Source organism: Motacilla alba, chromosome 8 (genome assembly GCF_015832195.1).
Source record: "Motacilla alba alba isolate MOTALB_02 chromosome 8, Motacilla_alba_V1.0_pri, whole genome shotgun sequence".
In the NCBI taxonomy this organism is placed as follows: Eukaryota; Metazoa; Chordata; class Aves; order Passeriformes; family Motacillidae; genus Motacilla; species Motacilla alba.
Window position 1 is genome coordinate 98497 of NC_052023.1, and position 26157 is coordinate 124653.

The following is a 26157-nucleotide window of genomic DNA, read 5'->3' on the forward strand; positions in this document are numbered from 1 at the left end:
TCTGATCTAAGACTGTGGAATGAACCATTTTAAACAAAATCCTACTGGAACAAGACAACCTGCAGCATACACATTCCCCCCCCCAAGAAAGGAGGAGCAGAAGAGGAAAAAAATAACTGTTGAATATTACTTGCACTCCTGTTACCGCTCTGTTAGAAGACACATAGACTTTTAACTGATGATGAATGGATCATGACCAAAAACACTGCCTCTCCCTATTGGTAGCTAAATTAATAGAACAGTAGCTTACTGCTTAAATCTCCTGTCTCTTCTTTATGTCTTCATTTACTTCTGTATTGGATCATTGAGCTTATGAGGCATCTTCTATATATATTGTTGAGGTAAAGCTTTTTAGTGTGCTCTCCCTAGAGAATATTAGGACTTTATTATGCATTTTTTTCCCTGTAACTCTTCGGGCTCTTCCCCTGCCTAATTCTTAGCAGCCAGTGTATAGTTTACCTAGAGTTTAGTGTCACTTTCACAAGAGTAAATTGCGGTACTCAAGAATTAAATTGCTTTTCCAAAACCCCCAGCAAATTAAATAGTTGCATATCCTTGAAGAAAACATAGTCAGAGTCCCAGTCTATAACTCTTAATGTACTGACATTGCTTGCCTTTTTCACAATGTTTTGGACAAGTACATTAATCTAACAGAGCCAAATTGGAAGGAGACCAGGTTTAAAGAAACCTGTTTATATAGTCCTTCATGGGAAAATGGCATTGAAATGTACTTAACAAAAACTTTGTTCTGAACAAGGTCTGTGGCTCTTAGCACCACAGCAGTCACTTGCCACCTGCAGTTCTGTTGCCAGGGGTAATACTTGGGATTGCAATTCAACATCCTCCGTGACTATTGGGTCTGATATTCTGAGACCATGTCTGAGCTGTGGGACCTAAAGCCAAATCTCATCTTCCTTTGCAGACCTTCATATAAGTTTTTGGATACTTAAGGGTACTGTCCCTTCTGTCTTCCTCTCCCTCCACAGAACTTCTTGGTTCCAGCTGGAGCACACAGGTCCTGCTGCATGCAATAACCTGCCCCTACTGGGCTGGTTTAAGTGTTGTCTAATGATCTGAAGCACCAAAAATAAATGGATATGTCTCAGAGTCGGAGGATGTGTGCTTCAGGCATTGAAGACTCAGTCTTCTCTAGATGAAGTTCCCAGAATTTTCTTACTTTCTACTTTCTACTGCAGAACTAGGTTTTGAACCAACATGAATAGAAAGCAGACAGAAGCAGACTCTACTGAAATCAGTTATGATTTATTTAGAGCTCTCAGCTCTCTAATATCAGAGCATGATTCCAGCAACACAACTGGAAGGTGAAAGTAATTTGACCAGGATGGTCCTATCTTAATCTCTTTTTTTTTTTAAACTCAAATGAGGTGAAAGGAGCTCATGCCAGGTTAATACTCAAACAAGCCTTTTGATTTTAGTACATCTATGTTTTAGAAAAATGTAGATTAGGAAAAATACACTCTCCATGAAAAACTTCACTCTTCACCTCCTATTTTTTATTATCTAAATACTACAAATGAGCAACAGTATAGCATGAACAAATGCTTGTATTATGAGCAAATTTCTTGTTTATGGAAAGTATAATTTGTAAAGGATGAACTGTACCTAAGGCTAGATGCTGCAGTCACATCGAAGTTAATTTTTGTCTTTTTCTGGGAATTATATATTCCATTTTTCTGTTAAAAATATAAGTATCAGGATCGTATACATTCTGACTAACTTGCTGCGTATAGAATCTTTGTTCAATGGGACTCAAAAACCTATGAAATGGGATTGAAGTTTGGCAGCTGCAGTTGGAGAAAGAACTGCTCAGGCAAAGAATTTTACAGAGTTCATGAACAATAGTTCAAATTACAAGGAAAAAATTACAGAAGCAGCATATCAGTTTGGTTCTTGATAAATCTAATTTCTTTATTTGCTTGTTTACAGTGATAATACTTTGTGTTGTTGAGGTCATAATCATATTGATGCTGATCTTCCTAAGAAATCGGATTCGGATTGCTATTGCACTGTTGAAGGAAGGTAGTAGGTATGTTGGTCTGATTTGAATATATGTTGAATTTTATTGAATGATCCCTAGAGCACACTCTTCTTGAACTCCATCTTGCCCTACCAAGGGCAGAAAATTGGGGTTTAAAATGCAACACTGCATTTGTTGAATGAATCAGGTTCAACAAGGAATTCACGGGAGGCATTCAAGGAATATCAGTTACCTTTTAATGAGGTTATGCTTAATAGAGCTTTCTCTTTTAAAATAAGGTATTTCTTATCTTTCTGCTTCTTACCTTAAGAGTACATACACTGTTGATTTTACCACATACCCTTAGTGCAAAGATAGTGTCTCAGCAGAAAATCTAAGTTTGCTATACTGTTTATAGGAGCCTGGGACCTGTAAGTGCCAACTTTTCTTTGTCATTGGATTGTCCCTGCAGTCATATACTAGTGGTAGAGGATTGGTGTTGTTTTGGCTGTGGCTTCTATTTAGGAAAGACTAGGAGATTCTACTGGGTCCAATCAAACTTCTGTGTGGACAGGCATAAATCTGCAGAGAGAAAAAGAGACTTCTGTGACCAGACATTGTAAGAGGATGCAGTCTAAGATATGTCTTTTTAGCTCTGAGTAAAGAAGAAAGCAAACCAGGATATGAGAGTTCAGGGCCTAAGGGACTTCTTTGTTCTGTGTTTCCTGAAATCTGCATAGGCTTTGTTCACAGTGGTTCCTGTTTTACACGGAACACTTAGTGGGGTTTTTTTGGTTTTATTAGGGTTTTTCGTTGGGTTTATTTTTTCTTTGTTCGGTTTGGTTAGGGGTTTTTTGTTTGTTTTTGGTTTGTTTTGGAGTTTGGATTTTTTAAATTTGGAGTATTACAAAGGGTAAATGGACTTATAACTGACTGACTTAAAATGTCAGGCCCTTGGGTTTCATTGCAAATAGGCCATGGTCTCATAGGTCCTGAAAGCATGCCTGTTTCTCAGAGCACATGGCATTAGCTCTGAGTTCATCTATATGCACTTGCTTGTGGTTTTCTGCCATTCTTATTGCCGTTGTGGTTCCCAGGAATCACAATTTGCGATTTTTGTCGTGGGATTAAGGAGTTCTGCATTTAGCCAGGTATCTGTTTCCTGTCTTATGCTACTGTGCAATTAGAGCATAGCAATTAATTTAGGCAGCACTAAATTATACTGTTTAATTCCCATTCATTAAAATCCAGGAACACTTTTAACATTCTTCAAAACCTTTGTTCACAACCTTGACAGGTGGAAGGATTTTAGAAAGTTCATAAACTTCTTGCTGATTAGTAATATCATTCTGTAGTTTTCCAGCAGCATGGAAAGGTCACTTGAAGGTGAACGTTTTGCTTTCATGCATAATGGATGAGATGAAACACTGTATGTAATTACTGTAAACCTAACAGACCAGGTCATGCATTTAGATAAAAAATAAGGTGCTAATGATTGGAAATCAAATTAGGTTTTTCAATACCTTTTAGCTACATTTTCAAAAATATTACAGTTACAATGCCAATAATTGACTTGAAATCCATAATTAGAAACAAGAGTTGTTAATCAGTGTTTTGGAATAATACGGCATGGTCTTAATGGTAACTAAGATGTCACCCTGTTCTAAGTTCTTCTAAGCCTTCAGATATTTACATTTTTGTAATAGAGTTCTCATGCACTTTTATGTAAATAATGATTGTTTTGCATTCCTTTCTGGAGGAGGAGAAATTTGATGGACTGTTGATTTGACCAGTGTCATTGGAGAGGTGGCACTGTCACCCTCCAATCCAGGGTCACTTTTCCAATTCTATAGATATCGAGGTTGAGAAACAAACTTCCCTTTTTTTACCTCGGAGGTTCCAGCGTGCATGTTGTTTTATTTCATGTCCTATTGCAACACTAAGAGGCTTACCAATAACTGAACACAGCTAATTTATTGTGATTATTTCTCAAGCAGCACACGTCTGTGTCCTCCTGTGTGACTCGTAATAGACTTTTTTGTCTCTGTGCTGAGACAGCAATTATGTTTGGCTCAAAACCTCTGGATTGCAGATGACAGTTTCCTTGCATTCCCCCCAGCATTTAATATTTTACCTTCAGAAACTGAGTAATTTTTCCTCCTTTTGCTGTCTGGAAACTGCATCCTATAAAACAAATAGAATGAGTCCCTGGCAGGGTGGGAACTAGCATGCTCAAGTTCCTGCCACTAGTCACATTCTAGCCACAGGAATTAGCAGTAGAGTATCAGTCTACATATGCCTTGATACTAAAAGAAGTTCTCTAAGCTGTCAACAGGAAAAGGCAATTATTCATTTTGCCTTCCATTAGTCATAGGTGAGCACCACTTATCTACAGCATGTGCAAGGAAAGTCACATAGGTGCAGGAAGGTGTCAGTCTGTCCTGGCATTGCAAAGGCAAGTTGACTGTCTGCCCCTACATAGCTAGCACTTAAGGCAGGAAAGTTGCTGGGAACAGAGTTGTCAAATACAAACTAGAAAAAGGTAGTTTCAGGTCTGTAGGAGTGAAGGAAGAACACAGGATGAGCAGAGTGGGATAAGGATGTAATGGGTCTGCAGCAGTTGGCAAGAAAATGTCATGGAAATCAGTTAATGGCCTGGAAAGAGATAGATCTTTGAAGCCATCATGAAGAAGGAGACAGTAGAAGACAGGCTGGAACATGGCAAATGGAAAAAGTTCACTCTAGTACCATTGATAAAAGTGAAGTGGTAGAAATGACAAAGTCAAGGTTTGAAGACATAAGAAAAAAATTCCATCAATATTGTGAGATCCCAGTACTAGGTTATGCTATGAGTGTCAACAAGGTTCTTAAAGTAAAATTGCTAGAAGAGGACTGATAAAAAGCTAGTTTCTGGAATTGTTACAGTTATTGATGTATTTTGTTTCTTTTATAGGGCAATTGGCTATATAATGTCTACACTGTTCTACCCAATCGTCACCTTCTTACTCATTGCAATTTGTATTTCCTACTGGGCTGTGACAGCTGTGTATCCTTCTGTCTGTGTACCTATCTGGTGCAAGTTTTCTGGTCTCCAATACTAGATAATTTTCTGCTCATTCACATTAATTAATTAATATTAAGAAGGCTATTTGCTCCCTTAGCACTTACTCTTCTGATGCAGTCTTCTGCACTGCACATCTACATGTGATGCACAAACCAGACAGTGATTTTATTAGAATTTTTTTTTTAAATGGACTCAAAGTCAGGCCAAGGCAGGGGGATCGTGCAAAGCCTTGTGTACTGCATAAGGTTGACTCTTAGGGGTGAAAAGGGCCCTCAGTGAAGAGTGAATATGATCTTTAATGTGCTGTGTGCTCCATAGGTCTGGTGTTAATTGTTTCTTAGTAAACTGGAGGTGGAATGGGTTATGTATGTGTTTTGTTCAGAAAAATATGAGAAAGGAGTGAGAGAATATACAGTGTACTATCTCCTCTGAATTGCCTAACAGCAATCACTGTTTGTTGCTCAACAACAAGAGTTTGGTAAGGATTAAAAAAGGGGAAAACTGCTGATTAAAAACCAGCTGTTATTTCATATGCAAAGAGTGTCAGTTGCTGCTGTTCAGGGCAGTGTTAATTCATCCTTATGCTCTGTATCTACTTCTACCAAAATACAAGAACTACTGCTTAATCTGCCTTGTCAAAGATGTGGAGGAGAGATGGGGATGGTTTTCAATGTTATGCACCCTGCCCATTCTGGTAAGGGGTTATTGCAGCTCCAGGTATGAGTTTGCAGTAGTTCTCTAAGTAACGAGAGTACTTGGTCTTGTTTGTCAACCCTTCAGCTATATCTCTGCAGAGCAAGAGCAGTTTTTCTGTTATCTACACAAGTTCTTTAGAGGTAGTGGTTACCCACTGCAGAATCCTAAGTTGCTCAAAAACCACAGTTCTGTGATTCCTCCTTAAAATATTTCATTCAGTTTTCTGGCCACATCAGGAGAACCTGTGTATAAAGTAATGGCTAATCAAACACTGTGCAAGTATGCAAACCTGACTTGTGACCCAGAGGTAAGTGTAACAAATATTTACCTATAGGGCAAGATATACTAACTGCATTTCTTAATCACTATTAAATGCACTTCTAGTAAAAAAATGTGCATGTTTTAAATAATTAGTCCCTATGTTAAATCTGAAAATATTACCTGATGTTCAGGTTACACTTTTTTATTTTAAAGACTTAAACTAGTTTTTCTGCTAAACTGTCTTGTAAATGTTAGCATTCTAATTTACAGGGTGAGAAAGGAAGAGACAAAATTAAAAGTTTATTGGAAAGATGTTCTTGAATTTGTGAGGAGTCTGTTTTTTGGTCTTCTGAAGGCAGTAGTAAACTTTGAAAGCTGTGCCTCAAAGTTGCTCTGGGACTAGCCATGATTTGAAGCAGAAGCTTAGCTTCTTCTGACACAGTAATTACCTTTATGAAGCTCCAAAAATATTTGTCTTGTTTTTTTTTTAATTTTGCCTTCAGTAAAATTTTTTTACTTGGCTGTGGGTTTGAATTTAAGGATTCTTTAAGAACTAGAAATATTTATCAAATCTTGTGCACCAGGGGAAGAATAACCCTATACACCAGCACAGGCTGCAGGTGACCTGCTGAAGGGCAGCTCTGTGGATCTTGGTGGGCAACCAGCTGTCCCTGAGCCAGCAGTTTGTTCTGGGGGCCAAGAGGTGCTTCAGGAAGAGCATTTTCAGCAGCTCAGGGGTGATCCTGCCCCTGTGCCCAGCCCTGGAGGCACCTCTGGCTGCTGTGTCCAACTCTGGATCCTCAGCACAGCAGGGACAGGAGCTCCTGGAGCTGAGCAGGGGCCTGGAGCATCTCCTTGCCCAGGAAAGGCTGAGGGAGCTGGGGCTGCTCAGCCTGGAGAGGAGCCCCAGCTGAGAGGGGCCTCAGCCCTGCATGTCCCTGTGTGCAGGGAGGGGCAGAGCATGAACCAGGCTCTGCTGGTTCTAGGGACCTAGCAGTGGAACAAAAGGCAGTGAGCAGAGACTGATGCATTAAATTTTATTGTATTGCAGTGGTGATGCACACCCTGCTGATGTCTAAACACTACAAAATAAAGGAATTAGAATTGATCTGGTTTCATTTCATGTCCAAACCAAGCAAATACATGAAATGAATACTAGAAATAGGGAAAAGTAATTCAGTGTTAAGATTATTCCTTTTCTTAATAGTCTGAGATACATAAACTAAGTTGTGACCTCATCCACAGTTTATATTAAATTGCATAGCTCCATTTTTCGTTTCAACTATGGTGATTTACCTGAACATCCAATTTGGCCTCTAGTTTTCAAGTAATTCTATTTTTGCTTTAATTGAGCAGATTTTCTTTAACAAAGCATTTATATATCTTAAAAGTAGATTCCTGAAATTCAAATTTCATTTATTCAAGTTTCAGGGATGTGGTGAACAGCCCTGTTTCCAATACCTAGTTTGAAGTTAAGCCTTTGCAGAACACTGCATAAATCCTTGATATGAATCCTTAAATATGTAAAAAGTTTACGTAGTGTTGCAGTTTTGAATGACGTAATGGAACATCAAGCAGAGTTATGTTATTTGTATTAACCTGCTAAACTTCAGAGGCTATGTATATAGAATTAATTGCTTATGATTGTTTATTTTTCTTTCTATTTAGACTTTTAACACAACCAATGTGACTAAACTGTGCCCAGGTGCTCAGTGTACTTTTGCTTTTTATGGAGGAGAAAGCCTGTACCATAAGTACATCTTCATCTTCCAGTTAGCCAATGCCTTTGTCTTTCTCTGGCTGGTGAACTTTGCAATTGCACTGGGTCAGTGTACCCTTGCTGGTGCCTTTGCCTCTTATTACTGGGCCTATCGAAAACCAGCTGATATTCCACTGTGGCCACTCTTCTCTTCATTTGGACGAGCAATACGGTAAGACTGTGGACCTGGCAGTCAGCCTTGTCATGTATCTGACAAATGCTTTTTTTCCATCTAGGGAAGCCAGTCTTAGAATATTATACAAAAATGATTACTCAGCATTGTGGTTTAATCTCAATGGCAGTCAAGCCCCCCACAGCCACCTGCTTGCTCCCCCACAGTGGGGTGGGGGAGAGAATCTGAAGCTGAAAATGCAAAAGCACGTGGGTTGAGATGAAGACAGTTTAATAGGTAAAAGAAAGCTGCATGCACAAGCAAAGCAAAGCAAGGAATTTGTTCCCATTTCCCACAGGCAGGCACGTCCCCAGTACATCAGGGCTTCTTCACGTGTAGCAGTGTCTTGGAACGACAAACTCCGTAACTTCAAATGCTCCCCTCTTACCCCTCCTTCCACCAGCTGTTACTGCCAAGCACAGCACAGTGTGAAGTATCCCTGGGGTCATTTGGCATCAGCTGTCCTGGTCATGTTCCCTCCCAGCTCTTCATGCACCCCCAACCTGCTTATCAGTGGGGCAGGGTGAGGAGCAGAGCAGTTCTTGGTGCTGTGCAAGTGCTGCTCAACAATGGCTAAAATAAGGGGTGTTATCATAATTGTTCTGGTCAGAAATCCAAAACATAGCATAGCACAAGCTACTATGAAAAAAACTAACTCTAGTCCATCCAGCTAGCACAGTTTGGAAGATGTGGTTATTCTGGTGGTTAAGGCTGCTGCAGCTCCCTGCCCCTAGATCCAACCAATTGTAATGCTGAGCAGGTTCCCAGTAGACACACATGCGAAATACATGTACACAACATGTGTACACAGATTGAGAGACACAGCACTCACAAACACCAGCAGCAGCAATGCCTTCATCCTGTTCCTCTGTGGTGGACTGGGATGAAGGTCCATTAGTTTTATGTAATTCCCACTAACGGACCTTCCTTCACTTCTGATTTTATTTGTATATACATACATATATGCCTACATATATCCATGTACATAGGCACACGTGTGACATAACAGTCAAATATTTTGTTTTTAGATACCATACAGGTTCGCTGGCATTTGGAGCCTTAATTCTTGCAATTGTCCAGCTTATTAGAGTAATACTGGAATATCTGGATCACAAACTGAAAGGTGAGATTTATTAATCTGCCCTAAGGTGTTAAGACCTTCCTTGCTTAATTACTTCTTTACTTTCCCAAGCTGTTTTTTTAGCAAGGAAAAGAGACTAATTCCACATTATCCATTGTAGTTTCTCTTGAAGCCAGTAAATTTGGGTTCATTTACTCAAGCTAAGTCTATGTTCTTGGGAACCTAATGCAAAGTTCAGATGGGATATGAGTCTGATCTAATTGAAAGCTAGTGAGTTAAATTTGGTTAGAGAGAGAGTCCATACCTAGAAATAAAAAAATATTGTCACAATTTAAGGTCTTCTTCTGAATACCTTTCTACATTCTGAAGACTATTAATGAGTTCTGTGTATGATGTACTCCCTCCTGCTCTTTTCAGGTACTCAGAACTCCTTCACTAGATTCCTACTCTGCTGCCTCAAGTGCTGTTTCTGGTGTTTGGAAAAATTCTTAAAATTTATAAACAGAAATGCCTACATCATGGTATGTGCCGTGTCTACATGTTGTCTCCCCTATCTAGGACATTAAAATATCCTAGACACTACTAGTTCATCAAAAGCCATCAGTACTTGAATCTGCTGATAATGGGATTTATGGGAGTTTTCAGTACGTGTGTGTGGTTCTACCATGAAAGAGTAAGATTTTTTTTCCTTCTAATTTCAACCTCTTTTTATTCCCTGTCTTTGTCCATCACCCTTGCCACCAAAATAAGTGGGAAGGGATGGAATAACTGGTTAACTGCCCCTGTAATTCAATAATTGATATCCTGATTTCAACAGGAATGTTAGCTTGTTTCATATTGCATGTTGATGACATTTCTGTTTGGAGACAGTAGTTGAATAAGGAGGTCAGAAGGCATGTGATGATTGTATTTCCACCTGGAAGTTAAAAGCACAAATTCTACTAGCAGAATCAGTGATATTTCTCTCAAACAAGCCTTCTTAGCTTCCAGATAAGAGAAGTTTGAAATTTTCACATAAATTAACATACACAGATTTCAGCCTAGGATGTCCTGGCTGGAAGCAATTTTGGTGATTGAATGGTACAGTCACAGTCTTCTTGTCTCAAAGGAGGTGGCTGTAGTGGGTCCTTTACAACCTGTGTTGATGTAATTGATGTTTAAAATTTTTGCCATCTTGAAGAGGAAGTGTTTTTGACAATCTTCTTTACAGTTCATAAACTGTCTGACCTGAGAGCTGTTCTGGTATATCTTACCCTGGTGGACCACTATTCCAGGAAGAAGTAGTTTTGTTCCTGAATAACTTTACCTGCTTTATTTTATGCAGATTTCTTCTTCAGGGAAAGCAGCATCAGGTCCAAGGAGATAACTACAGGGGTCAGCTCGCTTCACTTCTACAAGTGTCTATTCTTTTCCACTGTACATAAATCCAGTTTAGGTAACTAGCAAAGGGAGAAGAACCCCTCAACAAGTACCTTTTTTGCTCTGCTTAGCAAACTAAGTACTTAGTCTACTACCTGTGAGATCACAAGGGGTGGCATGCTCATCGCCAGGTGATTTGAAGGGGAAAGATGGATAATATTCTGTCCCAGCCTGATGGGAAACATTGAGAAGTAGCAGGTGACTGAGAAAAGTGTTTTATGTTCATCTGAGTTTCAAGGCCACATATTAGGGAGAGCTATGCATTACATGCAGATAGATCCTGGCTTGTGAGAAGGTATCCTAATTATTTAAATTACTTAACAGCCACTGTTGTTTTACAGATTGCCATATATGGTAAAAACTTCTGCACCTCGGCAAAGGAAGCATTCTTTTTGCTCATGCGGAATGTGGTGAGGTAAGGGACTGTCTCCTGGCCCTTGGAAATGTCAGGAGTTCCTACTATTGCACTCTGTGGGCATACTTCTTTCCTCTCCCATATCTTCTGCAAATACTGAGTGCTGTTTCTGTCCTCAAAGGTGGCCCTCGCTTCTTACACTCAGTGTGTAACAGCAGGCTGGCCAGTATAGTAATCTATGCGGAGTTGATGCAATCTCATGGGTTTGTTGTGATTGGTCGTTTAAATTCCTAAGTACCCAGTACATTGTAATAATGCCTCCAAAATGCCTCCTCTGAGAGGAGATCTGCAGATAGATGGGAATGGAGTGCTCATCATCTGTCATATGTTTGTGTTTTGAGCTTTGGTCCACTTGGTCTGAGAAGGGTAAAGCAGAAAAACCCAAGTCTTCAGATTAATTCAGAAATCTTATGAGGTCGGAGAGTGGAAGTAAAGAAGACAAAATACTTTCCATTCAAAAAGGTTGTCTTTAACATAACCTGATGTCCTCTGATGCTTGGAAATTTCCTGGCCCTTTTCTCCACTACCAAGCATGTTGCCAAACTCCCTGTTCTCATCAGTACTTTCCTTCATTGCTCCTGGCCCCTCCTTTGCTACTGTAAGATCAAAACATAATGGGAGAATAACTTAGGAGCAGGCCATATTGATGCAATACTACACAATCTAATTACCAAGCAATAGACTCAGTAAAACTGGTTAGGTGGTTTAAAAGCATTAAGTGAAGGACTGGAGGAGGAGGGAAATGGAGGCAAAGGCTGAAGAGGAAAGTGGAAATTATGCTTAAGAAAGAAGAGGAAAGGACTGGAGGTGGGAGATGGAATATCTTCACTGTGTTACCCTGCACTAATGTCAGGACAATGATGTCCATACTGAGTAATGCCTGTGCAATAGAAGAGAGAAGCTGCCTTCATTTCCTTACAGAATATCACCTCTCTGCCCTGTATGATTTTGCTCTTAATCAGTAAGAACAGTAGTTAAAAGCTAGACATATAATTCTGTTGTTTCAAATAAAGATGTTTTTGTGTATTTTGCTAAATCTGAATTCTGACAGGTTAATGATGATTTGCCTCTTCAGTAGTTCTTAACTTTTATTTTTCGCAGTAGTCAGTACTGTGTATTACCATATCCATAATGGTAATATGGCCCTCAATGCTGTCAAGAGGTTCATGATACAAAGTTAATTTTTCATCCCATTATCTGCAGCTTATGATAAGACAGACTGGCAGAACATTGAGCAGAAACTCCCTGCTGTGCTTCAATGAGAGCTGCAGATTTATTGTCTGCTTTTCTGTCTACCTTCTTTCATCTGTGATTATCTTCCCACTTAAAAGTTTCCTGCCTTCCGTGTTGTACCATGATATCTTCAAATAGTAGATTTGGCGTATTATGAGGTCATGAAAGATGGAGTGAAAAGGAGGCCTACCAGCAATCTACATAAATACGGCTTTTTGTTTTGATGTGTACTTCTCCTATTCTGGCCCGGCTTATCTGTGCGCTTAGAAATAAGGCTGAAATAAAAATTTTTTGAAGTTTTGGGTTGGTTGATTTTTTTAAACCAACTTGAGGAATAAATAGTCTTCATGTCAGTCCTGTAGCAGCATTGCTACATTAAGGCCTTGCCCAACAAAGGCTCAGTGCTTTTCTGTCTCCTGAGATTATGCTGTAGCAACACCTGTCTCAGCACTGCCTGTCTGTGGTGCTGTATTTTCAGCCTGTAAAACCAGCAGAAGATAGCTTCTGGTCATGCTTTGCAATTATCCATAGATTTAAGGAGAAAGAGTACAAATGTCTGGTTTGTGACAATTATGTCTCATTTGTCTTTTGCTAAACAGGGTTGCAGTTCTGGACAAAGTTACAGACTTCCTTCTATTTCTGGGGAAAATCCTTGTCGCTGGTGGTGTAGGTAAGCTGGTTGTTTGTTTTCTAAATTGCATGCTCTATTTTCTGATACCCACGAGCATGCCTGCCATATTCATATGTACTTAGTTAGCAGCTGGAGGTTCTCATTGGTCTGACTATTTGGAAATCTGTTTCTGTGTTTCTGGGATTTGCTAGATTGATCTAAAACAATTTTTTTCCCTCTCTTCCCCCTGCTCAGTACTTGGTTTGCCTTGAAAGTGTCTTTTCCATGATTGCTTTTACAGCTTTTGAATGTGTGGCTGGTGCATGGACTTCTGCAGCCACAGCATCATAGTTGAATCAAACCAAATTCATGTCCAATAAGTCAGCCACAGTCAGTTCTCCTTTTGTAAGAACTGAACAAAATTGCAAATGAGATTCACCTGGTAGTAGACAATTGCCTACAGGTGTGGTGGTACAGGTCTGCAGGAATGGACCTGAAGCTTTGCTGTATTTGAGCCCCTTATATCTATAAGCCATAGTAAAAGAAATAGGGTGTTTCTAGCATCCTTATAGGGTTTTCTTTGTTATCAGTAGATATCAAGCAGATTATTCAGTAGAGTAGTTATCAAGTAGACTATTCATGGTTTTCTGTAACAGAAGAGTGCTTTTCTATCTTTTAAATGAAGCACTTTCAGAAATTCAGGTTGGCAGTGTTCTGTTGTGGTTTTTCCAAATTGTCACAGCACTTTCAAAAGCCTGTTTTACAAATACCCATATTTTGCATTCTGTGTACTTTCAAAGTTAACTAATTAATTATATTTTAATCAAAAGTAAAACTAGTACCAAGAGCTGATATAAAGAATTTTGTCATCACTGTAGAATTACAGTATTTATTAATTTTGCTGTTAAATTCATTAGAATGGTGAAACAAAACAACTCATTAAAGTCTTTCTGGGCCCATTAATATATTTATGGTAATTGATTAATTTACATATCTCTTCTGTTAGATAATTAGTAATGAAGAATGTATTGTTTACAAACTTTTATTGAAACCAGCCTTGGATCTGTTGTCTGTTTTATCCATTCTTTAGATCCTGGGAAATCAGAGCTAGCATGGGAATAACTAATTGCCTGTGCTTCTTGCAGGTGTTCTTGCATTCTTTTTCTTCACACAGAGAATACCAGTCTTTGCACAGGAAGTGCCAATGCTAAATTACTACTGGGTACCTTTGTTGGTAAGGCAACCATTTAATTTCCTGAATGCTTGGGGCAGTTCAAGGTGGTCAAATACTCAGGGCATGGTCTGGTAACAGCTTCTTTGGTCAGCATCTCAGTGGCATAGTATCTACTCAAGTGAGGACTGAGCTGCTGCACTCCAGTCCTTGGGATCCTTCAGCCAGAAGTGGCACTGCAATGACTCTGAATCTTCAGAACAATTAGGCTTCACATCTCCTCAGACTTCCCAGACAGCAAGACACTGATGACAGTATGGCTTCTAATGGAAGGGACTTACAATGCATCTTTCTCTCCTTTTGTAGGCCCCCCCTTAAACTTCAGAACATCTCTAGGCTGAGTGGTTCTTGAATGAGTTCAGAATATTCTTGGCATATATTCTTCTCAGAGGTTGAAATAATTTCAGTTTGGAGCTATTCCAGCTGGAAAACTAAGCTAGGATGCAGTATCTTAAACCTGTGATCCCTGTCCACAGCAGTAGTAACCTTTGGAAGAAATACAGAGCTGACATTAAATTCTTCTAAATTTGCGTAGCAGACTAGGCTTCTGACTTGTGTTAATACTGCCACAGCGGTGCTGAAAGAAATCTGGGGTTTTATTGTGGTTTGTTTTTTGTAGACGGTCATCATTGGCTCCTACCTAGTTGCACACGGGTTCTTCAGCGTCTATGCAATGTGTGTCGACACGCTTTTCCTCTGCTTTTGTGAGTACTACATTTTCTTGCAGTAATATCTGCAAGTCTTGGAAAGAGGATTAAAAAATCACCTTATCCATCCTTCCAGACACAGAAGTCTGGTGACAGACTAGCAAACTGTATGAAAAGTTATAAGCTTCTTCTTTTCATATTGGCTCTGTGATATGGTCTTCCATGCTTTAGTGTTCAAATTTAATTACTTTAAGAAGTGTAAGGTAGCTTTATGGTTTATGGAAATATCTGGCTTTTGTTTTTCCTTAAATTTCCCACAGAAATTCTACTTCCCACGCTCCCATTAAGTAATGAACAATAGATCAGATAGAATATTACTAATTCACAGCAACAAGTTCTCAAATGAACTTTATCTTAGGCAGTGAAAAATGGTCCAGTTTTAGAAAGTGCTTAACTACATGGCTGTCTTTCTGACACATTTTCTTGCAAGAGATTTCCAAAATAGCAGGGTTTAGTGAAGGAATGAGTTTCTGAAAATTTCTACCTATACTGCCAAACCAAAGATCTGGAGAATAAAAGGGATCTATTGCTATCATTAAAAAACAGCAAGATGTTTGTGTCTTTGCATCATGTAAAACCTCTTGTGGTCTAAGAAAATAGAAATTTTATAATGTCATTCATCAACTTAATAATAAAGCTAAATTACCGTGGCTGCATTTCTTTTAATGTTGGGTCTATTGCTCTATCCTTTTTTCAATTCTCTTTGTGTCTCTCTGTGTGCGGTTGTACTGCTGTTTCCTTTTTTGACTGGTTTTGCTGTGTGAATTCAGGTGAAGACCTTGAAAGAAATGATGGATCTACAGCAAAACCCTACTTCATGTCAGCTAGCCTCCACCGAATTCTAGGGAAGAAGAAATTAAGCCCTAAGAAGGCAGCGGGATAGTGAACGCTAAACCTCGACATCAAAAAGTGTCACTTTTAAGCAAAACGTGTATAAAGTAGGCAAAAGTAAAAACTGTAAATGATGCTTCTGGTTAATGGGTGATTCTTTTTTCCTTTTGCTTATATAAAAAAGAAAGAGCAACATTGATAACATTTAACTAGTTTAAATGCTTAAACTAACAGCTGTGAAAACAAGGCCACATTTTAGTTTATAGAGTGCCTATGAAAAGGAAAATGTAAATTTAAAACTTTTATAAGTGTATAATGATGTTTTAATAACTTTTGTAATACAAGTTGCTGCCTTAGATGACAGCAGTTTTGATAATGTTTCTTATAAGTGTATATTTGTAAAAGAAATTCAGGCAATTTTTTGAAAGCACTAACGTATAACCTAATTAGCCATAAAAAAGATAGTTTGAGACTCCAGTTAATGAGGAGATGGTACTAAATTTGTAAATATGGTGCTATGATTGTATTTTTTTGTACAAGCTGGTTTGCAGCTATTTAAACTGTGATTATACATGCATTAATGATTCCCTACTCTGAAAAATGTAGTGATATTTTAATCACATCCACAACTGCATCTTTTAAGACAGGATGGTACCCTGCAGATCCCAAAGAAGGTAGTCTTAAAATATTTAAGTTGATACTGTTTAAAGTGAAGTTTTCTGGGAGTTATGCTTAAAAGATTATATAACTGAGAGAAGGTCCCACTGCAGCTGAAGTGATTTGTGGTTTACACAAATGAGGTTTCATCTGGTACAAGATGGTGAATGTATAATTTTTAGCTGATGTCTAAGAGAGATGCACATATGTTAATATCCCCCTATCCCTGACAAGTCTCTGATTGTGTTCTGTGTTACAAGGAAGTTGGGCTTCACTGAAAGGAAAACTAAATGCAGTCCTTTTTTTCATTGAATGAAAGTCTTTGCTCTGTGTGTGTGCACAAGGAGTTCCATTGCCTCTGCCTAGCATAGAAGGGCTCCTACCAAGCCATTGGAACGACTGTGCAGGTGCAGAGGGCCAGGGCTGCACTTCCTGTGCGTCTCTGTGCTCCCAGTGGCTCACACAGTAAGGTACTGGGACATTGAACTCAAATCTTCTCATGGTACAGGATGAATTATTCAACTACTGAGAGATGCTCTGAAAGATTTAGTTTGCTTTTTGATTGTTAAATTTTCCCAGTCATTAGTACAAAGTTGTATTTTAATACACCTGTTGGTAGAAAGCTCATTAACATTCAGTGTGATTTATGACCCTCCCAGTAGTGGAACTGTCACTGCCATTAGGTAACAGCTCTGCTGATGGAAAAAGTCTTAACACTGGAGAGTTTATGTTACTGCCAAGGCAGAGCTAAAAAGATTTTAATTTATTAGTCTCCTGGGGGAGCCAAGGTGCCAGCCATACTGAGACCTGCCCCTAGTTTTCATGGATTCCAGTGCATTGAAGAAGTTGTTCCAGCACTTTCCAGGAGTGCCATGTGCCATACATTTGCCAGTTCTGTGACAGGAGTTTAGCACCTGGAAATACTTTTCTAACCCTAGATGTCCATTGGTGTCACAAAAAGAAGTGCAAATTCTTTTCCAGATGATTTGAAGGCAAGTTTTTGGGGAAAGTTTACTGACCATCTACATCCCAATGTGATTTTGCTCTCTAACTTACAGCTCTGGTTTGTGATGTCTGTGATCACTGCAAAGGCAGTAATACTGTCCTTCATGCCATAGGGGTCGTGTTGATGTACAAGCGACCACCATCCACATCCTTGCAGTCGTGGGCATGGCAAGATCTTGAAATTCAGTGACCTGAGGTGAAGGTGGGAGTATCCTTGTAAGCTTTCTCTTTGGTCCAATGTATGCTGGAGCCCTTTTCCCTGAAGCGAAAATGAGGGGTTCAGTTTAGGACTCCAATAATGTAAAATAAAGATACATGGTTTCAAATGTAGCTACTGATTATAGGCACCTTTAGATTTTAGATAGGTTAACCCCTCCTGAGATACCCTAGAGGAAACTTGGCTTTTAGAAAGGACTGAGAATCCCACCTTTGGAAAAAAAAAAGGACTCCTGAGAGATTAAGTTTTTCATTATCATCATCATCATCATCATCATCATCATCATCATCATCCTTCCTTTCTCATTATGTGCATGGTATGGATTACACAAACCCCCTCCTGTGATTCTAATATTTTTTGAGAGCGAAGTCAGTAACTTTTGGGGGTATGTGTAACCATTCTGTGATTAAAGAAGCTGTTGGTCTTGTTACAATCCATGTTCTAAAGCTTTTTTTAAATTTTATTTTAATGCTACTGATTAATTTTCAGCTAAAGAAACTGCATTACATAATCTATATTTCTACTGGACTTGAGTGTCTTACTGGGAGCTCAATTGAAAAGGCATATTTCTGAATATAGCTTGCTTTTTTATCATATGAATGTAACCAGAGAGTTTACTAGGAATAAAACATAATAGAAATAGTATACAGTTATTTGATTAGAAAACTTTTGTAACAAACCTATGCATTTACTAAAGGAATTTCTAAAAATGAAAGTTTTAAATTGTATTATTATTTATATATGGTAAAAATTATATATATGTATAAATTTGCTCCTCTCACTATTTTGTGAAAGTATTTAGAATGTAACTGATCATCATTTCTGAGAAGAAAATTTAAAAGCCATTTTCTTACGATGTAATTATGAGAACTGTGAAAATACAAAGCAATACCATGTAGATTTTGTAACCAATAAATTCAGTAAATAGTAATTATTTAATATTAAAATTGGCTTTTTAGAAATAAATTGCTAATAATTAGTCAAAATGAATGCAAATATTTACTTGGGAAAGGTTCACCTAAGATGTTTCAAGACTATCTGATTATAATGGTTCCTAATTAAGCCTGTGGGCCAGAGTCTGCAGATGCACACCACAGAGGAGGTACTAATGTTGAGATTTTTGGATTTGGACTTTTCCTTTGTTGCTTGCTTTAGCACGAAATTACAAATTCCTTTTTTTACTGTAGAGAGTGGAACACGGTAGGAAATGCCACGTGCTTTGCTGCTGAGCCCGCCAGGGCTGGTGCCGCCGGTCGCGCCGGGTCTGGGCTCGCGGCGCTGCTGACGCAGGGCGTGCGAGGGCCCGGAACCAGCAGCCTCCTGGGCTGCCCGGGGCACCACTCGGGGCCGTGCCAGGCACCTTCTCCCTGGGAGGAGCTGTGGAAAAGCAGGTGGATCTGAAGAAAGACCCTTTTACATGAGTAGGAAAAAAACAAACCGTTCTCAAGATCACAAACAAGCAGAATGTAGAAACCAAGACAGTAGAAAACACCTGCTATCACATCCATGTTTGTTTAGTTTGGTTTGGATTCATTGTATCTCCCTAAAGCATATTACTGAATGGCTTTCATTTACATGTTTTATACCAAAGTTTTAATGTCAAGCCTTCAAATTTTGTAAGAACAAAAAAATAACAAAAACAAAACCCACAAAAAAACCCAAAAAACAAGACAACAAAAAACCACCACACACACATAGACACAAAACCATCAAAACAAAAAAAACAAAAAAAAACCCAAAAAACAAAAAACCACAACAAAAAAACCCCATGGAAACAAAACACAGAAACAAGAAGATAGGATCATTTCTTCTGATGAGGATTTTTTTTCCAAACAGTATTCAGCAGATGATTCTTGGGTGATCCAAGAATGCTGAATATTCTTTTAAATGTTAGTATTTTATGAAATATTTTACTATTGCATGTTCTGCTGTAGAACAGGAAAAATATTTTGGTGGATGCAATGTCAGGCTAATTCTTCAATTGTCAGTAAGCGTTCTTCCACAAGTGGGCTGTCAGAGAAGTGGTTATGAAGAATAAACTGACTGTTTTTGAGTAACCCAGAATGTCTCCCTTTGACCAGTTGCTCAGCCTGGACAGCTGTATCCTTGCAGACAAAGTGCCTTACTGGCTGTTACTTTACCTGGCTTACATTTTGAAATTCATTTATACCATGTAGACTACAAAACAGATAAGGCTAGAGAGGAAAACCAACACTTTATTTCAAATTGACTAACAAAAAATCATCTGTAGTAAGGATGTCAGATGTGGTTTTGCACTGTGTGATGCAGCACACTTGCTGTTGAGAGGTTATGAAAATTTGTGGTGTGGTCTGGGAGAAAACATAACAATAGTGTTGCAAATAAATGAAAAAATGCAAGACTGTTCCATTTTTTATACAGTAGATTTTTTAAAATAGCTTTAATTTGTGGTATAGTGGACTTCTGAGTAGGGCCTATTCTGCTTTCTGTTTACAATGATCATGTGTATTGTACCTGTGTAACTGTGGGTAGAACTGGGCTCTTGCTACTTACAACAGAAGGAATAAAGCTAAAAATACATATATATTACTGTAATACACCTATTTGTGTGTTTATAAGCATAAGGTTCCTTCTCCATTTCAAGACTGATAATTTCCTATTCTGCAACTGTTTTATAAATTGTTCTAAATTTTTAAACTTTTGATACAGGCAATGATTTTTGGGGTAATTTGTAATTTCTACTGCACTGTAAACAATTAGAAAATGAGTGTTTCTTCATGTTCAAGTAACACTAGTGCTATTAGTATTAAAATTGTCTGTTACTCTATGCTACAAAATGTCCACATGCATTTGTCTCAAATAATGAGTTTTAAAGCCATAAAAATGGCTCTGTGAGGTTTAAAAAATGAAAGGTAGGTTTCATTAATATGATTCTTAAGATTGTATTGTTTTGTCAAAACCGAATTAACACGAGCATGATGATTTGAGCTCTAAATCCTGTTGCTTCTGCTATGCAGAAATAGAATCCTATTGTTTAAATATCTTTGATAACGGGAGTGCTTAATTCTGTTGTTACTTCACCGTTTCACAGTTCTTGGGGATTGTTCTAATAAAGATTTCGATACAAGCCGGAGTGCGTCTGCGCCGGGCTGCGCGGGGCTGCGCGGGGCGGGCTCTGCCGGGCGCGGCTCGGGCTGCGCTGGGGCGGAGCGGGGTTCGGGCTGCGCCGGGGCGGAGCGGGGCTGGGGCGGAGCGGGGCTCGGCCTGCGCTGGGGCGGAGCGGGGCTCGGGCTGCGCTGGGGCGGAGCGGGGCTCGGGCTGCGCTGGAGCGGAGCGGGGCTGGGGCGGAGCGGGGCTCGGGCTGCGCTGGGGCGGAGCGGGGCTCGGGCTGCGCTGGGGCGGAGCGGGGCTCGGGCTGCGCTGGGGCGGAGCGGGACGCGGGCGCGCTGGGTGCCGAGGCCGTGCGGGGCGACCGCGGCCGCGTAGGAGCGGAGCAGAGGAGGCCCCGGGAGGGGCTGCTGCTCCTGGCTGGAGGGGAATTCTGGGGTTTATTTATGAAGGACGGAGGGTTGTTTGTAACATTTTCTCATTTACATTTAATTTTTTTAAACAATGTAATAATAAGCCATAGTGGGTTTTGTCTGAATCTGAATTGGGATCTTATATGAAGCAAGGTGTATGGCTGAAATGATACCATAGAACTCAGTAGAAATCTTTTTTGGAGTTTAGGAGGCTCACAGTCATATTTTCCCCTGTCTTTGTGAGAAGTGAAGAAACCTTTACTGTACGCCATGAGTTGGCCGCGCATCACTGGCAGATGACCTGTGGCAGATGACTCCCGATCTGACCAGGGCCCTGTTGCATATGTTTTTCTGGCAGACAGGAAAGGAAAAAGGCCACCACCAAGCCCCGTGCAAAAGCTTTTCCGGGATGGGGATGGATTTCAGCAGACGTAGCAGTGGAGCACTTATTTAGAGTGGGGAAAAAGGAAGAATTTGGACTCAAGGTTAAGGTATGCCTTGTAAGTCATTCCATATGTGGGGAGCCTTGTCTGAAGTTGCTTCTGGCATTCAGCGTTCCCTGCAATGAGACCTTGAATTAGCAAAGCAAGTTTTTGAGTTAGCAAAGAAAGCTGGTATGGCTGTGTGTTTGGGATTCAGTGGCTGAATAGTGAATACATGCAGACATAGACCCTGTATCCATAGTCGCAGTGTATATCATTTAGGGGAAAATGAGTGTGTATGAGGCTTATACTATATGATGCTATTTTTTAGCAAGGGTTAATGCTTTCAGCGTTGGTGGGGAGACTGGTTGGTTTGTGCTGTCCAGTCACTGGCCATGAGTAGCAGTACTTGTTCAGCCCAGGTCTGTGTCACAAGGGGTGGTAGGCAGCTGCTGGAAAGGGGAACTCGTGACAAAGTTGTGCGTTTTTGATCCCTGTGTGGCCTCTTCACCTAAGAGTTGAATTTGATGATCTTTGAAGATCCCTTCCAAATCAGAATATTCTGCGATTCTGTGAAAGCAAATGCTGATGGAGAGAATGGCACAGCCTAGGAAGTTTAGATGTGGGTCAGTTCAGTCCAAATTAGACAGTGAAAGGTGAACAAGCAAAAGTGATCTTTAGAGGAATATTGGTGTTCCCTGAGCCCAGGTTAGCAGCTAGACTCACCGAGGCCATGCCACATGGGAAGTGGTACATTACAGTTGCATGGAAGAGATGAAAGATGCTCTTGTTCTATGGTAAATGTCCATGAAAGTATATTTACTTTTGTACTTTTGTTTCTCCTTTTTTTTCTTTTTTTTTTTCTTTTTAACATTTAATCTGATGCAAATTTGGCAAAAAAATCTGCATGCATTTTGTTCTGTAAAGCATTGCTGTAAAGCTCAATTTTTTCATGCCAGAAAGTAACAATAGCAGTAGAGCATTTTGTAGGTTAAAGAATATTGAGTTCAAGTGATCATGTATAGCTTTGAAGAATCTAACATAGTGTCCCCAGACACTGGAAGGTAAATTGTAATAGTGAAGTTATTTTAAGGGGATTCTGGAGCATAGAGGACTTTTACTATGTGTCTCATATGTATGTTGTTATTTTGATTAAAATCTGGACATTTTTATTTTTTGAACTAACATCAGTATCTGCTGTTAACGCATGCAGCCTGTTGGAACTGACTGCAGCTATTAGTTACATTGTCCTCCTTCAGAAAATGTCAGGTTTACTAACAAAATTGCTTTCTTGCCTCTTTTAAAATTTGTTTTCAGACTGATAGGGTTTTTTTATCTCACATGGTTTTCTTGCTATTCACATTACATTTAAATCTAATGTTGGCTGCATGCCATAGAAACTTTAATCCACATCCAGATTAGTTCAAAGCCTACATGGAGCTTTTTCTCATGGATGAACAGTCTGCTCTCCAGTCTTTTCTAGGGATCCTACTTTTTGCACAGTTTGTTCTTTTTGGTTAGCCAAGAGGAATGTCATACGGTGCGAGTCTCCCTGGCAGCCCTGGAACGTGGAGCAGTGACCCATGTCACCACCTGATGGAACGCAGCATGGCTACTCATTTTCAGTCAGTAGGCTTGTTTTGGGAATCACCTATGTTCTGAGTGCCTTGCTCATGGAGGTGCCCTCTCCAGCACTGGTGGCAGCTGCTCGGGGAGAGGGGAAAAGAGGCTGCCTCGCTCTGCTCTGGCACCTCGAGTTGTCACTGTGTGGCAGTTACTCTGGGCCACAGTAACACTGCAGCCATGGTATGGTCTGACTGAAACTTCTGCTAAAGGAGGAAATGGTAATGTAACTGACCTGTTATAGTCAAACAGGTCATAAATACGGGATTAAGATATTTCTGGTTTTGTCTCAGCCAGCATCTGATGTGTACCATCTTTGCAGTTTGACTTTGCAGATGAATGTTGCTTTTGGTGCATTTTCTGCAATAACCTGGCATGTTCCTTTGCACATCCACACATCTGCAGATGGCTTAAAGAAGGAAAGGATTGTTTTATATGGAGCTTCAAAATGTAGTTTCTGGTTGCCATCATTTTCAACACATCTGACCAACTCAATTTCCTGTCTTGAATCAACTTTCATTTCATTAAGTCCCAGGTTCTCCTTTCTGTTGGTTTGGCTGGGCTCTCTTGGGCAATCTGTTTTAATTTTAGAGTCTGAAAGAGGCTAAGCTTGGAAAAGAGTCCGCCCAGGAGAAGGGTCTGTACTTATTTTGCTCCAAATGGTAATGCCATAAGGGTTTTGTAGTTTTTATTTTACTTTTTGTTTGTTTGTTTTAGTTTACAAAGTTCCACTCTCTTACAGGAATACTGACAATTTGAACTGTAATGACATTTTTATGTTTAAACTCACAAGTGGGCTGCTTTTTTGAGAACACCAGCAATGGTCCAAAACAGATAATAAATCAAAGTATAACAGTCAGCTGTAGCTGTTCTGGGTCACCAGAGCTTAAAAAAAATTATTAAACTCTTTGTGAGCTTTATATTAGTGGCTCTTGTATTGCACTGGCATATTTGAATGTTTCAGTGGAGCGTGTCTGAGCATCCCAGCCCACCCAGTCACCTGTACAAATTCCTGCAGAGACACTGAAGATCAAAATGCATGTTAAAAGGTGACATTTTTATGCATTTAACTATGCATAACATAGATATATACTTCTTTGATCTTAAAATCGTATTTTGGCTAAATGCCTGTATCCATATTACAGGAATGCTATTAGTTCTGCTGATTCTTTCTGAAAAGATTAAAAAAAAGTGGCTGCTAGTGATTCCTGTGTTCAGCAAATTGCAGCTTACATAGTATTTCAATTATATTTTTTATGATTAATTTACTTGAATGTACTGCTAACTCATATTAAACAAAACTCAAACTCTTCCCTGTGTGATTTTTTTTAATGGAATAGCTATCTTCAACATGCAATGGCCTAATTTTAAAATAAGAAAATGTGGGGGTTTTTTTTATATACTACTATACTGTTAGTTTCCCCTATTTTGGTAATAACCTTTGGTTTTGGGAGACTTGTAGCAGGAGACATCTTTCTCCCATGAGATTAACTTGGGAAATAATGTTGGGGCAGTTTGTGATGGCAGCTGTTACATCATTCAGAAAGGGGATTGGTTTCTGTTGCAGTACGGTAGAGTTTAAAAAAAACTGTCAGCCCAACACCAGCTGCTGACAGCTCTGGCACTGGCAAAGGAAGACTCAAAGCCCAGATTCTCTGCTGCAGTCTCCTATTTTCAATGCAGTCTGCACTTTGCCAGCCCTCACATAGCTTTTAATAAACAAATATCTGCTCATGCACTCAACAGCAGCAAAAGATCAATGCTCCTGCTTCCCATTTTCATAGAGAAATAGGAAAATTGCTCCACCGTGTACTTTAATCCTGTTCTGACTTTGGAAATGAACAGAAAGAGGTGTTTCATAAATAAGCTTAAACCTGCTTTTGTTTCAGGCAACCTGAAGCTACTCAATTCTTCAAGTAAGACTAAATAATAACTTTTCCTTAAAGGGGCTCAGTGCAAGTGCCCAAGTTGCATTTCAAATTACCAATTTATGTTAACATCTAATTTAACATTATTTAGCATTTAGCTGGTAAAACTTCAGCATATCAGACAAATGAGCAAAAAGTAGTTTGTCTACTGGTACACATGTACTTTGGTAGCATGCAGATATCTGGAACTAGCTTAGGTACTGAAAATGGCATCTGGAATTCAGTATTGTACCCAGGGCATTTAACTTAGAAGTTATGTATGCTCAAATAAAATGTAAGGTCAGTCAAGTTCCACTACAGCCCCAATCTTGAGTGTTTTGGGAAAAAAAAAAAAAGTTTTAAAAAGGACAGGATAATAAAAGCTTTAAACCACTGGAGATTGTTTTGGCTACTCAGATTAGCTCAGACATCAATGAGCAGCACTTAAAACAGTGCCAGCATGTAACTTACAGAACTTTATTAATTCAGAGCTGGCCATCAAAGTTCTGCTCACAAAAGTAATCGACAGAGAGCACTACCTTTTCCAAATTGAAGTGGTTTGATCAGCACCATTAAGGAATTTCACAGAGTAGACACTAATGCATAGTTGGAAGAGGAAAAAAAAGGGATATGGACACACAGACCCTTCCAAAGTATTGTTTCCTTCTGATGCAAATAAAGTTTAAGTGAGCAAGGGGGATCTAACTGTCTTAAGTCATTGAAGGAAACTAGTCTTTGAAGACAAAAAGCTGTTGAATGTGTAGTAACCTTTATGCATCAAATTAGTATATCAAAACATGCTCTACTAGTAAGTCTTAGCACATTAACAGCTCTAAACACCATGGACTGTAGTGCATTTGACTTAATTCCAGTCATTGTTCATATGCAGTTTAATATTGGTCAGTTAAAATGCCAAACTAGATTTTACTTTTAAAAAGCAGACTATTCAAGTATTGCCTCTTACCTATCACCTGCTTAACAAAATCACAAGATAAAAACATGGAAGAAAACAAAAGCTGAAGTAAGAAAGATTCAAAATGTTAAAGCAGATGTGACTTCAGGTTCTCCTCTTGCCAAGTCACAGTTTGAAATCTGTCCTACATGTCCCCAGTTTCCCTCCCCCACCAGGTGTGCATCCTCAGAAACAGCACTGCTTTTCACGAACCCCCTTGTATAGCACATATTTGGAGTGTTTAAAGATCCATATAAGCCCATTAAATGATTTTTACTATCAATGGAAATAGATATGAGCCCTCCTGAAGGACTTCAGGGTAATGTTCCTCAGTATACCAGGGACTTTCTCTTAAAATTGAAGATTAAATTTAAGCACTTGACAAATGATCACAGTTCAGCCATAGACAGAGCAACA

General features: G+C 39.4%; 1 protein-coding gene across 3 annotated transcripts in view; it reads left to right on the top strand.

The window, feature by feature from the left end:
* SLC44A5 (solute carrier family 44 member 5) overlaps positions 1 to 20442 on the top strand; it is a 67632-nt gene extending 47190 nt beyond the window's left edge. For all 3 annotated transcript variants that reach the window (XM_038144306.1, XM_038144305.1, XM_038144304.1), the window contains exons 12-22: positions 1948 to 2047; positions 4932 to 5024; positions 5958 to 6045; positions 7668 to 7930; positions 8959 to 9053; positions 9429 to 9532; positions 10772 to 10845; positions 12678 to 12748; positions 13834 to 13922; positions 14539 to 14623; positions 15397 to 20442. In XM_038144306.1, the coding sequence (XP_038000234.1) occupies positions 1948 to 2047; positions 4932 to 5024; positions 5958 to 6045; positions 7668 to 7930; positions 8959 to 9053; positions 9429 to 9532; positions 10772 to 10845; positions 12678 to 12748; positions 13834 to 13922; positions 14539 to 14623; positions 15397 to 15509 (1175 nt within the window). In that variant the 3' untranslated portion in view covers positions 15510 to 20442. The remainder of the gene's footprint in view (positions 1 to 1947; positions 2048 to 4931; positions 5025 to 5957; positions 6046 to 7667; positions 7931 to 8958; positions 9054 to 9428; positions 9533 to 10771; positions 10846 to 12677; positions 12749 to 13833; positions 13923 to 14538; positions 14624 to 15396) is intronic.
* Positions 20443 to 26157: the final 5715 nt, after the last annotated feature.